The 13,172-nt window shown below is 47.3% G+C and overlaps 1 protein-coding gene across 5 annotated transcripts in view; it reads right to left on the reverse strand.

Annotated features, from left to right (window-relative positions):
• LOC124046194 (tyrosine-protein phosphatase non-receptor type 11-like) overlaps nt 1–13,172 on the reverse strand; it is a 116,521-nt gene that overhangs the window by 13,368 nt on the left and 89,981 nt on the right. For 4 of the 5 annotated variants that reach the window (XM_046366306.1, XM_046366304.1, XM_046366305.1 and 1 more), the window contains exons 11-15: nt 6,518–6,672; nt 6,022–6,089; nt 5,602–5,753; nt 5,103–5,206; nt 4,799–4,926 (exon numbers count right to left, since the gene is read on the reverse strand). In XM_046366306.1, the coding sequence (XP_046222262.1) occupies nt 4,836–4,926; nt 5,103–5,206; nt 5,602–5,753; nt 6,022–6,089; nt 6,518–6,672 (570 nt within the window). In that variant the 3' untranslated portion in view covers nt 4,799–4,835. Of the gene's footprint in view, nt 1–4,798; nt 4,927–5,102; nt 5,207–5,601; nt 5,754–6,021; nt 6,090–6,513; nt 6,673–13,172 lie in introns of those variants that run through there. The other variant, XM_046366307.1, reaches the window with a different exon arrangement.

A 13,172-nucleotide genomic window follows, 5' to 3' on the forward strand; every position in this document is an offset into this window, starting at 1 on the left:
CCTTTCTAATAAATGCTTAAACTTACATGTGTTGTTTTCTTTCTGAAATAAAACAAAGCCGACACAGAAGGGAAACCTGAGTGTGGTGGCAACAGCTGATCACAACAGTGGATATTGCACCAATTGGATTCACACTCTACCTTCATGCAGCCTATTTTTAAAGTTGGCCAGTTCTACACATCCTTCCCCGATGATAGATGTCACACACGCTGGTGTGTCTTGCTGCCATTAGCGTTGCTGCCTACTAGTTAGTCGCTATACCTGCTGTTTTCTGAAATCCCACCACCAGCCTCCACCTGTCTTGGTTCTGTTTCTTCCTTCAGGGGATTTGGTACAGCACCGCCTGTAGTTGTTTGATCATCTTTATATGACGGTTCGCTCTGGCGGTGAGCTACCCTGAAGGAGCAGAGCATAGTGCCAAGACTATGCATCGTAATATTTTCTAATAATTTAATAAATGTATACGTCGTGTTTCCTTTCAGAAATGATCTCATACACAATATTACCCTCACCCCAACCCGTGTTTTTCACATAGCGGCTCTACACTCTTACAAAATAGGGTTCTTTGGGGTTCTACATAGAACCTTAGGTTCTTCAAAAAAATGTATTTGTCACATGCGCTGAATGCAACTTGTGTAGATCTTACAGTGAAATGCTTACTTAATTACTCTAACCACCGGTGTCGAGGTAATTATGTACATGTAGGTAGAGTTATTAAAGTGGCTATGCATAGATAATTACAGAGAGTAGCAGCAGTGTGTGTGTGTGTGTGTGTGTGTGTGTGTGTGTGTGTGTGTGTGGGACGGGGGGGGGGGGCAATGTAAATAGTCTTGGTAGCCATTTGATTAGCTGTTCAGGAGTCTTATGGCTTGGGGATAAAAGCTGTTTAGAAGCCTCTTGGACCTAGACTTGGCGCTCCGGTACCACTTGCCATGCGGTAGCAGAGAGAACAGTCTATGACTAGGGTGGCTGGGGTCTTTGACAATTTATAGGGTCCTTCCTCTGACACCGCCTAGTATAGAGGTCCTGGATGGCAGGAAGCTTAACCCCAGTGATGTACTGAGTCATATGCACTACCCTCTGTAGTGCCTTGCGGTCGGAGGCCGAGCTGTTGCCTTACCGGGCAGTGATGCAACCCGTCAGGATGCTCTCGTTGGAGCAGCTGGAAAATCTTTTGAGGATCTGAGGACACATGCCAATTTTTTTCTGTCTCTTGAGGGGCAATAGGTTTTGTCATGCCCTCTTCACAACTGCGTTGGTGTGCTTGGACCCTGTTAGTTTGTTGGTGACGTGGAAGGAACTTGAAGCTCTCAACCTGCTCCACTAGAGCCCCGTCGATGAGAATGGGGCCGTGCTCAGTCCTCCTTTAGTCCTGTAGTCCACAATCATCTCCTTTGTCTTGATCACGTTGAGGGAGAGGTTGTTGTCCTGGCACCACACTCCCAGGTCTCTGATCTCCTCCCAATAGGCTGCCTTTTCGTTGTCTGTGATCAGGCCTACCACTGTTGTGTCATCAACAAACCTAATGATGGTGTTGAAGTTGTGTTTGGCCGTGCAGTCATGAGTGAACAGGGAGTACAGGAGGAGACTGAGCACGCACCCCTGAGAGGACCACGTGTTGTGGATCAGTGTGGGGGATGCGTAGTTACCTACCCTCCCCACCTGGGGGCGGCCCGTCAGGAAGTCCAGGATCCATTTGCAGAGGGAGGTGTTTAGTCCCAGGGTCCTCAGCTTATTGATGAGCTTTGAGGGCACTATGGTGTTGAACGCTGAGCTGTAGTCAATGAATAGCATTCTCACATACAGTAGGTGTTCCTTTTGTCCAGGTGGGAAAGGGCAGTGTGGAGGGCTGTGTGGAGGGCAGATCATTATCTGTTAATTAAGGTTGTATGGAAATTGGAGTGGATCTAGAGTTTCTGGGATAATGGTGTAGATGGGAGCCATGACCAGCCTTTCAAAGCGTTTCATGGCTACAGATGTGAGTGCTACAAGGCGGTAGTCAATTGGGCAGGTTATTTGCTTTCTTGGGCACAGGGACTATGGTGGTCTGCTTGAAACATGTTGGTATTAACAGACTCAGGCAGGGAGAGTTTGAACATGTCAGTGAAGACACTTGCCAGTTGGTCCGCGCATGCTCGGAGTAACCGTCCTGGTAATCTGTCTGAGCCGGTGCAGTACAATTCGATCTTAGTCCTGTATTGACACTTTGCCTGTTTGATGGTTCGTCGGAGGGTAATGCGGGATTTATTATAAGCTTCTGAGTCCCACTCCTTGAAAGTGGCAGCTCTACCCTTTAGCGAATGTTGCCTGTAATCCATGGCTTCTGGTTGGGGTATGTACGTACGGTCACTGTGGGGACGACGTCATCGATGCACTTATTGATAAAGCCAGTGACTGATGTGGAGTACTCCTCAATGCAATCAGAAGAATACCGGAACATATTCCAGTCTGTGATAGCAGACACATTTAACATGCTGTTCTATAATAAAAAAATAATTCTAAGAGTGTAGCATTTTTTTCAGTTGTAGAGGGGTAAATCTGATTCAAATGTTGAGGTTAACTATTCTGTTTAACTTCTATAACCCCTTGACCGCCACATCTTCTGTATATTGTATTTTATGTTATGTAAGCCGTTTTTATGACGCAAAGGACATTTATGTCAAAACAGACAATAAAATGCTTTCTTATCCATCTTATCGTAAAGGCTTCTTCGCCCATAATGATTATTCACTGGGGAGGCAGGTGCCATACATGTACCACAACCAGGTGGTTAGAGCGTCGGGGCAGGAACTGAAAGGTTGCTAGATCGAATCCCTGAACTGACAAGGTAAAAATCTGCTGTTCTACCCCTGAACAAGGCAGTTAACCCACTGTTCCTAGGCCGTCAATGTAAATAATAATTTTTCTTATTTAAATATATATATATATATATATATATATATATATATATATATATATATATATATATATATACACTGCTCAAAAAAATAAAGGGAACACTTAAACAATTAAATGTAACTCCAAGTCAATCACACTTCTGTGAAATCAAACTGTCCACTTAGGAAGCAACACTGATTGACAATACATTTCACATGCTGTTGTGCAAATGGAATAAACAACAGGTGGAAATTATAGGCAATTAGCAAGACACCCCCAATAAAGGAGTGGTTCTGCAGGTGGGAACCACAGACCACTTCTCAGTTCCTCTGCTTCCTGGCTGATGTTTTGGTCACTTTTGAATGCTGGCGGTGCTTTCACTCTAGTGGTAGCATGAGACGGAGTCTACAACCCACACAAGTGGCTCAGGTAGTGCAGCTCATCCAGGATGGCACATCAATGCGAGCTGTGGCAAGAAGGTTTGCTGTGTCTGTAAGCGTATTGTCCAGAGCATGGAGGCGCTACCAGGAGACAGGCCAGTACATCAGGAGATGTGGAGGAGGCCGTAGGAGGGCAACAACCCAGCAGCAGGACCGCTACCTCCGCCTTTGTGCAAGGAGGAGCAGGAGGAGCACTGCCAGAGCCCTGCAAAATGTCCCCCAGCAGGCCACAAATGTGCATGTGTCTGCTCAAACGTTCAGAAACAGACTCCATGAGGGTGGTATGAGGACCCGACGTCCACAGGTGGGGGTTGTGCTTACAGCCCAACACCGTGCAGGACGTTTGGCATTTGCCAGAGAACACCAAGATTGGCATATTCGGCACTGGCGCCCTGTGCTCTTCACAGATGAAAGCAGGTTCACACTGAGCACATGTGACAGAAGTGACAGAGTCTGGAGACGCCGTGGAGTACATTCTGCTGACTGCAACATCCTCCAGCATGACCGGTTTGGCGGTGGGTCAGTCATGGTGTGGGGTGGCATTTCTTTGGGGGGACCGCACAGCCCTCCATGTGCTCTCCAGAGGTAGCCTGACTGCCATTAGGTACCGAGATGAGATCCTCAGACCCCTTGTGAGACCTTATGCTGGTGCGGTTGGCCCTGGGTTCCTCCTAATGCAAGACTATGCTAGACCTCACGTGGCTGGAGTGTGTCAGCAGTTCCTGTAAGAGGAAGGCATTGATGCTATGGACTGGCCCGCCTGTTCCCTAGACCTGAATCCAATTTAGCACAACTGGGACATCATGTCTCGCTCCATCCACCAACGCCACGTTGCACCACAGACTATCCAGGAGTTGGCGGATGCTTTAGTCCAGGTCTGGGAGGAGATCCCTCAGGAGACCATCCGCCACCTCATCAGGAAAATACCCAGTCGTTGTAGGGAGGTCATATGCAGGCACGTGGAGACCACACATACGACTGAGTCTCATTTCGACTTGTTTTAAGGACATTACATCAAAGTTGGATCAGCCTGTAGTGTGGTTTTCCACTTTAATTTTGAGTGTGACTCCAAATCCAGACCTCCATGGGTTGATACATTTGATTTCCATTGATAATTTTTATGTGATTTTGTTGTCAGCACATTCAACTATGTAAAGAAAAAAGTATTTAATAAGAATATTTCATTCATTCAGATCTAGGATATGTTAATTTCGTGTTCCCTTTATGTTTTTGAGCAGTGTATATTTCTATTTTCTATTAATTAAGCTGTGTATTTTGGTGCCCGTCGGCTGGTTATTAACACATTATATAAATCAAATAGAGTGATTTAAGCGTATATGGAGGAGTTGCCCAATAAAAAGTGATCAATTATTTATTTTAGAAAATAACAATAACACCACTTAAATATTGTTATAAGCACGTATGAGCCTTTATAAGGCCATAACTAATAATTAAACGAGCCACCGTAACAGAGTACTCACAGAGAGGTTGAGAGAGGCAGAGGTCCGTGGCTGGACTTCACCTCCTGGTTTTACTGCTGCTCCCGGAGGTCTTTGGGTTCTTGATGTTTAAGTTCTCATACACGTTGGACGGGTTGTCATCCGTCACACTGTATCACACAAACAAAACATGGTGAGCTGAAATTCTGTTTCATGTTCATTCAGACAATGTTCATTGGGTGTGGATGAAATAACATGAAGGAGATAGAGTGTGCATTTAGAGAGAGTAAAGCACCATTTGCCTGTGAACTATGAGCCGTGTGTGTGTATTTGCAGGGCTACTCACACAGAGGAGGAGCGTGACACACAGGTCATGTTGGGTTTTGACCGGGCGTTGGTCATCTGGGGGTATTCGATATTGGAGTACTCCCTCTCCTTTGTTTTGTTCCTCTGCAAATTGTCCACAAGAAGCCATGTTTTTAGAACTTGAAAAGGAAGATCGGTAAACATTGAGAATATCGTGCACCTGGCCAACATGCTTTGCTTGTTGACACCCTGAAATGTAGTACCCGTAACTCGGGTTCAACTTGATTGTTCCTTTGAATCAAGCTATTATAAAATGCTTGGGTCTCCAACTGTAAGGCAATACCCAAGCTCCAGACAGTCCCTTTAGAGAATATATACTGCAATACTGCTGTTGGTACGGTAGTTACTGTACCTTTAGTAATAAACTACTACTCGTCCACTGCTAATATACAGTAACTGTGACTATAAAAGGGCCACTTTTACTGCTAGAATATTTCTACAATATTACAGAACTATTTCCACTACTGTTTGGTAGAAACCTGCTCCTCCTCCAGTCTCTTTTGTGCTGTGTCAATGTACTGCTGGACGGCCATGTAGATGAACTTATACTGGGCCTCCGTCTGCACCATGCCTGACCGCTGCTGACGAACCCTCTGGATGGTCTTAGGAATGTCGATGTCACAGTCTAATCCTGAAACACACACACGAGCACGCACACAAACACACGTAGCATATTTAGCACGGTTACACAGATTTGTCCCAAATCCTAATCTCTACCATGCAGAGCCATCCAAAAACACAGTATCAGAGCCGTAACGCTTGGATAGGACCGATATCAGAGCTGTAAGGTTTGGACAGGACTGATGTCAGAGCCGTAACTATGACTGATTGTTTTGGCTAGGACAGATTTTATAGTGGTAACGTTTGGTTAGGAACCATAATGTTTGACATTGTCTTACCTTGTCTGTTGATGATGTCAATGAGAATGTCAATGACAATTATGGTGCCTGTTCTCCCAATTCCTGCACTGGGGGAGGGGGGTCAAAGGAGACAATAGCACTATGTTACTACAATTAGGTGGCACTTTCATAACAGACAAAGACTCAAACTGCCATTTCGCTAAAGTTACTTACAAATATGACCAAATCTATAAGAAAAACAGTTGTGCTTTATACTAAAATATGAAAATAAATCCTACTTTTTGGTCTGTTAAATTTATAGTATATCACAGATTCATGGTCAACTTTTGATGTATACAGTCCTAGAATACTAGACCCATAATTATATATTTATGTTTATCTTTCCATATTACATGAGAGTGTTCTCCCAAACAGTCATGACAAACAGACATGGATTTAGGCTCGAAAATAAATGCCTTTATGTCAGTAGGGCTTGGAAAGGTGTTGCATCTGATACGTGCCATCTGTCACAATGTGTGCCCTCTGTCTGTTTTACCTGCAGTGGACCACAATTGGTCCGGTGTCTGGAATGGCGCTCTGTGTGCGGTTGACCTGCTCCAGGAAGCTGAGCACTCCCCTAGGCTCGTTGGGCACGCCATGGTCAGGCCAGCTCAGATACTGGTAGTGCCAGATGTACCGCACCAGCTCCCTCTACAGATGGAGAGAGGTAGCACTACAGTTTACAGGCCTATTTCAGCAGTGTTCACCTGGGGAGGGGAAATTCAGTTACACACGAATAAATGTAACTTCCTTCCCTTTTTATGCACTTCTCTCTACATGTATTCTGACCTTGAATTTTGGGAAACGGATATATCACTGTTCTAAACGCATGTTTCTGTCACTCCCTGATCTGTTTCATCTTTGTGACTGTCTCCATCCCCTTCCAGCTGTCACACCCTGATCTGTTTCACCTGTCTTTGTGACTGTCTCCATCTCCTTCCAGGCCCATCTTCCCCATTATCCCGTGTTCTCTGTTGGTCTGTTGCCAGTTCGTCTTGTTTGTTCGGGTCAACCAGCGTTTTGTGTCTAAGCTCCTGCTTTTTCTAGTCTCTCTTTTCTTGCCCTCTTGGTTTTGACCGTTGCCTGTCCTGACTCTGAGCACGCCTGCCTGATCACTCTGCCTGCCGACCTGTACCTTTGCACCAATCTGGATTGCCGACCTCTGCCTTAACCTGACCCTGCCTGCCGTCCGGTACCATTGCCCCACCTCTGGTTTTCTGAACCCCTACCTGTCTTGACCTGTGTATTGCCTGCACCTATTAAACTATTGTTTATCCGACGTGGTCTGCATCTGGATCTTCCCTTCATACTTGATAGTACGAACTGGCCATGACTGACCGAGCAGACCTGGGCCAGCTGCGTAACACCATATCCTCCCAAGGAGCCTCCATTGGTAGGCACGCGGAGTTGCTATGTGGGCTGATGGAGGGGTTCCAATGACCGGGCGTTGTACATGCTGCGGGAGCAATTCCGCAGATTGGCTGGGGGGCAGTCTGCCATGGTGGTAACCCCACCACCCCTCAGTAACTCCTTCCGGGAGCCCTGGTTACCTCCCCCGGAACGCTTAAATGGAGAGCCAAGCACCTGTCGGGCGTTTTTAGCTCAGAGTGTCCTAATTTTCGAGCTTCAGCCCTCCTCTTTCCCTGAGTTCGTTCCAGAATAGCCTACCTTATAATGCTGATGTCTGGAAGGTCTCTCACCTGGGCTACTGCCGTATGGGAACAGCAGCCAACCATATGCGTGAGCCTGGTGGGGTTCGTGGGAGAGGTGAGGAAGGTTCTTGAAGCCCTGCTCTCCGGCAGGATGCCCACACAGTGGCCGACTATGTGGTGGTGCGGGGGGGGGGGGGGGGGGGGGGGTAAGGACGACCTTGTGGCTCGGGAGTTTCCCACGGATCTAGACTCCCTCATCGCCTTGACCATCCACATCAATGGGCGATTGCAGGAACAATGCCTGAATTTGACGTCACTCGCACATCCAGGGATTCCACCTCGCCTCCGAGCTATCCCGGAAGTCCCCGACTGTCCCGTGGCCAAGAGCACCCGAGGTTTCCGAACTTCCTCGAGATTCACCGAACAGGCCGGGGCACTGTTTCCCGAGCCAGTGCAACTAGGCAGAGCTGGGCTGCCACCAGCGGAATGGCAACATAGGATCAGCACAAGGAGCTGTCTGTATTGCGGCACTTTTGGTCATTTTGTGTACTCGTGCCCAGTAAAGGACAATGTTCACCAAGGAGAGAGTACTCCGTTGGGCAATATGGGGAACTTTTCTGCTTCCCTTACTCGCACCCCTTTTCATGTCATTCTGCTGTGGGGAAATCAGTCCAATCAGGACTCCCGGGGTCCTCATTGATTCTGGAGCTGATGAGAGCCTTTTGGACACCACACTGGCTTTCGAGCTGAACATCCTCACTCAGCCCCTCTCCATTCCCGTGGATGTTAGAGCGTTGGGCTGGCGTTCTATAGGTCAGGTCACCCATAACACCACTCCCATCAACCTACGTGTTTCAGGGAATCACAGCTAGACCAATCAGTTCCTACTCATCAACTCCCCCCAGATTCCCGTGGTGTTGGTATTGTCCTGGCTCCAGCGACACAACCCACTCATCAACTGGTATGGGTGCCATCATGGGCTGGAGTCCGTTCTGCCACGGCCATTATCTGAAGTTGGCGCAACCTGCCCCCCTAGCTAATGGATTTATCCGTCCCTCCTCCTTTCGCACTAGCGCAGGGCTCTTCTTCGTGGAGAAGGACGAGACCCTGCGGCTGTGCATTGACTACCGGGGACTCGATGACATCACTGTAAAGAACCGTTATCCGCTACCTCTCATTTCTTCGGCCTTAGAGCCGCTCCAGGGGGACACTGTGTTCTCCAAGTTGGATTTACCTAACGCTTACCACCTGGTGAGGATACGAGAGGGGGACGAGTGGAAGACCGCCTTACAACTCAGCCAGCGGCCACTACGAATATCTGGTCATGCCCTTTGGCCTCACTAATGCCCTTGCCGTGTTCCAGGCTCTGGTGAATGACGTTCTCCGCGACTTGCTGAACCGGTTCGTCTTTGTCTACATTGATGACGTCCTTGTCTTCTGCCACTCCCCCCAAGAACATGTGCTCTATGTCTGGCAGGTTCTCCAGTTGTTCGTTAAGGTGGAAAAGTGCGAGTTCCATCGCTCCAGCATTCCCTTTCTGGGCTACATCATCTCTGCTGGGAGTGTCAAGATGGATCCCAGAAGGGGAAAGCGTTGGTGGATTGGCCCTCCCCCTGGATGCCCTTACCAAGGTTCCGTTCACGTGGTCCACGGCTGCTGATCGGGCGTTCCGGGACCTTAAACATCACTTCACCACAGCTACGATCCTGGTTCATCCGGAACCTTCCTGTCAGTTCGTGGTGGAGGCTGATCTGTACCAACATTCTGCACGGGACTTTAAGCTGCATCCCTGCGCCTTCTTCTCCCACCGCCTCACAGAAGAATTACGATGTGGGGACTCGGGAGCTTCTCACGGTGAAAATGGCTTGGAGGAATTGAGGCACTGGCTCGAAGGGGCATAGCATCCATACATTGTGTGGACCGACCACAAAAACCTGTTGTGTCTCCGCACCGCAAAGCGCCTCAACTCCAGGCAGGCAAGATTGGCCCTGCTGTTTACCCGGTTCAACTTTTCCCTCTCCTATCGGCTGGGGTCCAAGAACATCAAGCCCGGATGCCCTGTCTTGCTGCTATAACCCTCACAGGTCCCGGAGGCGCAGCGGTCCCAGCCGAAACCTGGGTGGGGCCCAGATAACCGGATGTTCGTACCTGACACAGTCCACTCTGCGGTCCTGGAGTGGGCCCATTCCTCCAGGCTTGCCTGCCACCTATGCTCCCAGCCGACCCGGCGTTTGTATGTCAATGCATTTGGTGGCCCACCATGGTTCCTGACGTCTCTGCATTCATTGCCGCTTGCACCATGTGTGCTCAGAACAAGACTCCTCAGCAAGTTCTGGCTGGATTTCTGCAACCTCTGCTTGTCCCTCACCATCCTCGGTTCCACATACTCCTGGATTTCGTCATGGGTCTCCCCCTGTCTGAGGGCAACACTGCCATCCTGATGGTGGTCGACCGGTTTTCCAAGGCCATCCAGTTTATTCCTCTTCCCAAATTACCATCAGCCAAGGCGACGGACCAGCTCATGGTGCAGCACGTCGTCCGGATCCATGGACTACATGGTCTCGGCCTACCGACGTCGGCATACCTTCTGCCCAGATGTTTGTCCACCTGTCGTCGTACCTGGAGAGCCCAGTCAGTCCTCCTCAAGACCACCTCCAGGTGGCGACGACAAGCAGATCACAATCGGACCCCAGCATCGTCTCGGGCAGAAGGTATGGCTATCCACCCAGGATCTGACCCTCCTGGTGGAATCCTGAAAACTATTTCCCCACTTTATTGGCCCGTTTCCCAACTCTAAAATGATCAGCCCCTCTGATGTTCATCTTCTCCTGTCCCATACTCTTTGTATACACCCCACCTTTCATGTGTCCAGAGTCAAACCTATGTCTCACAGCCCTTTGTCTCCTGTTTCCAAGCCTACCACTCTCCCCTGTCTCATCGACTGCCAACCAGCTTACACGGTGAGGCATCTCCTGAAGGTTCGACCTCGGGGCAGCGGATTCCAGTACTTGGTTGACTGGGAGGGCTATGTCCCGGAGAAGAGGTGCTGGGTCCCCGCCAGGGACATCTTGAAACCAGGCCTCATCACGGATTTTCAACGACTCCCCGGTCAACCAGGTAAGCACCCAGGTAGGACGCCAGGTGGCACCCCGAGAGGGGGTGGGTACTGTCACACCTGATCTGTTTCACCTGTCTTTGTAATTGTCTCCACCCCCCTCCAGGTGTCACCCATCTTCCCTATTATCCCCTGTGTATTTATACCTGTGTTCTGTGTTGGTCTGTTGCCAATTTGTCTTGTTTGTTCGAGTCAACCAGCATTGTCTCAGCTCCTGCTTTTTCTAGTCTCTCTTTTCTTGCCCTCCCGGTTTTGACCCTTGCCTGTCCTGACTCCGAGCCCGCCTGCCTGATCACTCTGCCTTACCCAGACCCTGCCTGCCATCCTTACCCAGACCCTGCCTGCTTCTGGGTCTTCCCTTCATACCTGATAGTATCAATATGTTGAAATTTAAGTCAAAATATATGCATTCAGAAAGTATTTCGACTCCTTAACTTTTTCCACATTTTGTTATGCTGCAGCCTTATTCTAAAATTGATTAGTTTTCCTCACTCATCAATCTACACACAACAGGTTTAGACATTTTAGAAAATGTATAACAAATAAACTGAAATATCACATCTACAGTTATTCAGACCCTTTACTCTGTACTTTGTTGAAGCCATCTTTGACAACTGTTTGAGTTGGCTTTGTAGTCCAGCACTTTGTATTTGAAATGATACAATGACCTTGAGGTTAAAGTGCAGACTGTCAACTTTAATTTGAGGGTATTTTCATCCATACAGGGTAAACATTTTAGAAATTAAATAACTTTTTGTTCATATCCCCCCCATTTTAGGGGACCAAAAGTATTGGGACATATTCACTTAAATATGTATTAAAGCAGTAACAATGTAAGTATTTGGTCCCATATTCATAGCACGTGATAACTACATCAAGCTTGTGACTACATATTTGTTGGATGCATTTGCTGGTTTGTTTTGGTTGTGTTTCAGATTAGTTGGTGCCCAACAGAAACTGTAAATAATGTGTCACGAGTCACTCGTATTGTAAATAAAACACTTCTACATTAATGTGGATGCTACACTGATTACAGACAATCCTGAATGAATCATGAATATTGTTGAGTGAGAAAGTTACAAACCCACAAACATCATACCCCCATGACATGCTATCTCACTCTGACAATATCAGGTGACAGTAGCATTTTTGGGGGTATGATATTTGGCGTCTTTCTCACTCGTTATTCACGATTCTTCAAGATTATCTGTAATGATGTCAGCATCCACATGAATGTAGATTTGTTTAGAAACTCATTCTATTCTTATTTACAATCAAAGTCACATTTACCATTAATTTGTATATGGCACAAAATAATCTGAAACAAAATCGGCATCCAACCAATTTGTAGTCTCTCAAGCTTGATAGTGTATCACTGGCCCAATACTTTTGGAGCTCACTGTATATATAATTTTATTAACTCAGTCGGGGTCTCAACGTAGTGTTGAGAGTTAGAATAATAGAACACACAGGCTTCAATTTCAAAATGTGGTTGGGCGTCACAGCAGCTTAAAACATATTTAGCGGGTGTGGGTGAGTGTCAGAGACAGTCAGAGACAGTCAGTCTCTGACACTCACCCACACCCGCTAAATATGTTTTAATTGGTCAATTAGTTTAGCCAGCTATCTAAAATTGTTGTAATCGTGGTCGAATTACCGACAAGGTGGCCCCCATTTATTTTGTTAGTCACTCTCATATATTAGAAACAGCAAACATTCACTATAAAACTGCAAATTTTTCCCTCTGCTCTATAGCAAAATGTGCAAAATTAAGAATGCCTCATTCTCTCTACACCCCATGACAAAGTGTAGAATTGCAGGAAATTAAATATACATAAACACACACACACCTCGCTGCTGTCAATAAGGGGGCTGCTAAAATGTTTTGCTTGCAAGGTGGGGGGCCATCCCCAACAACATGAGGCTAGGGCCAGCTACGACTGCATGTGTTGCGACTGTATGTATGTCGGTACAGAGACCCACGATGCCACAGCAACCTCTCATGAGTTTAGATTTGTTGTGGCCCCCATCCCCATCAAAGTTACACATCCCTGTTTTAGCTAAATGAACAGAAAAAACAATTGAACACAAACTTCCTGTTCAAATAGGTAGGCCGCCCATTGGGTGTTTTCTGGGGTTGAATTAAATGTATTCAGTGCGCGCAATGTTGCCACATAAGCATACCTGGTTCCAAGTCTGAATACCAACTACTGAGAAGTGCGTGGGAAAGGGGTACATTTCCTATGTCTGAATCGGGCCCTTATGACACGATGCAGAAAATCTGATCTGGCCTTGTTTTTTTTGGTGCCTCAAGAAATGCTGGCGGCCATATCAGAAACCAAATGTGATTTGGGGTGTTTCTTGAGTGTGTCCTTGCCACCACC

This window comes from Oncorhynchus gorbuscha, linkage group LG10 (genome assembly GCF_021184085.1).
Source record: "Oncorhynchus gorbuscha isolate QuinsamMale2020 ecotype Even-year linkage group LG10, OgorEven_v1.0, whole genome shotgun sequence".
Lineage (NCBI taxonomy): Eukaryota > Metazoa > Chordata > Actinopteri > Salmoniformes > Salmonidae > Oncorhynchus > Oncorhynchus gorbuscha.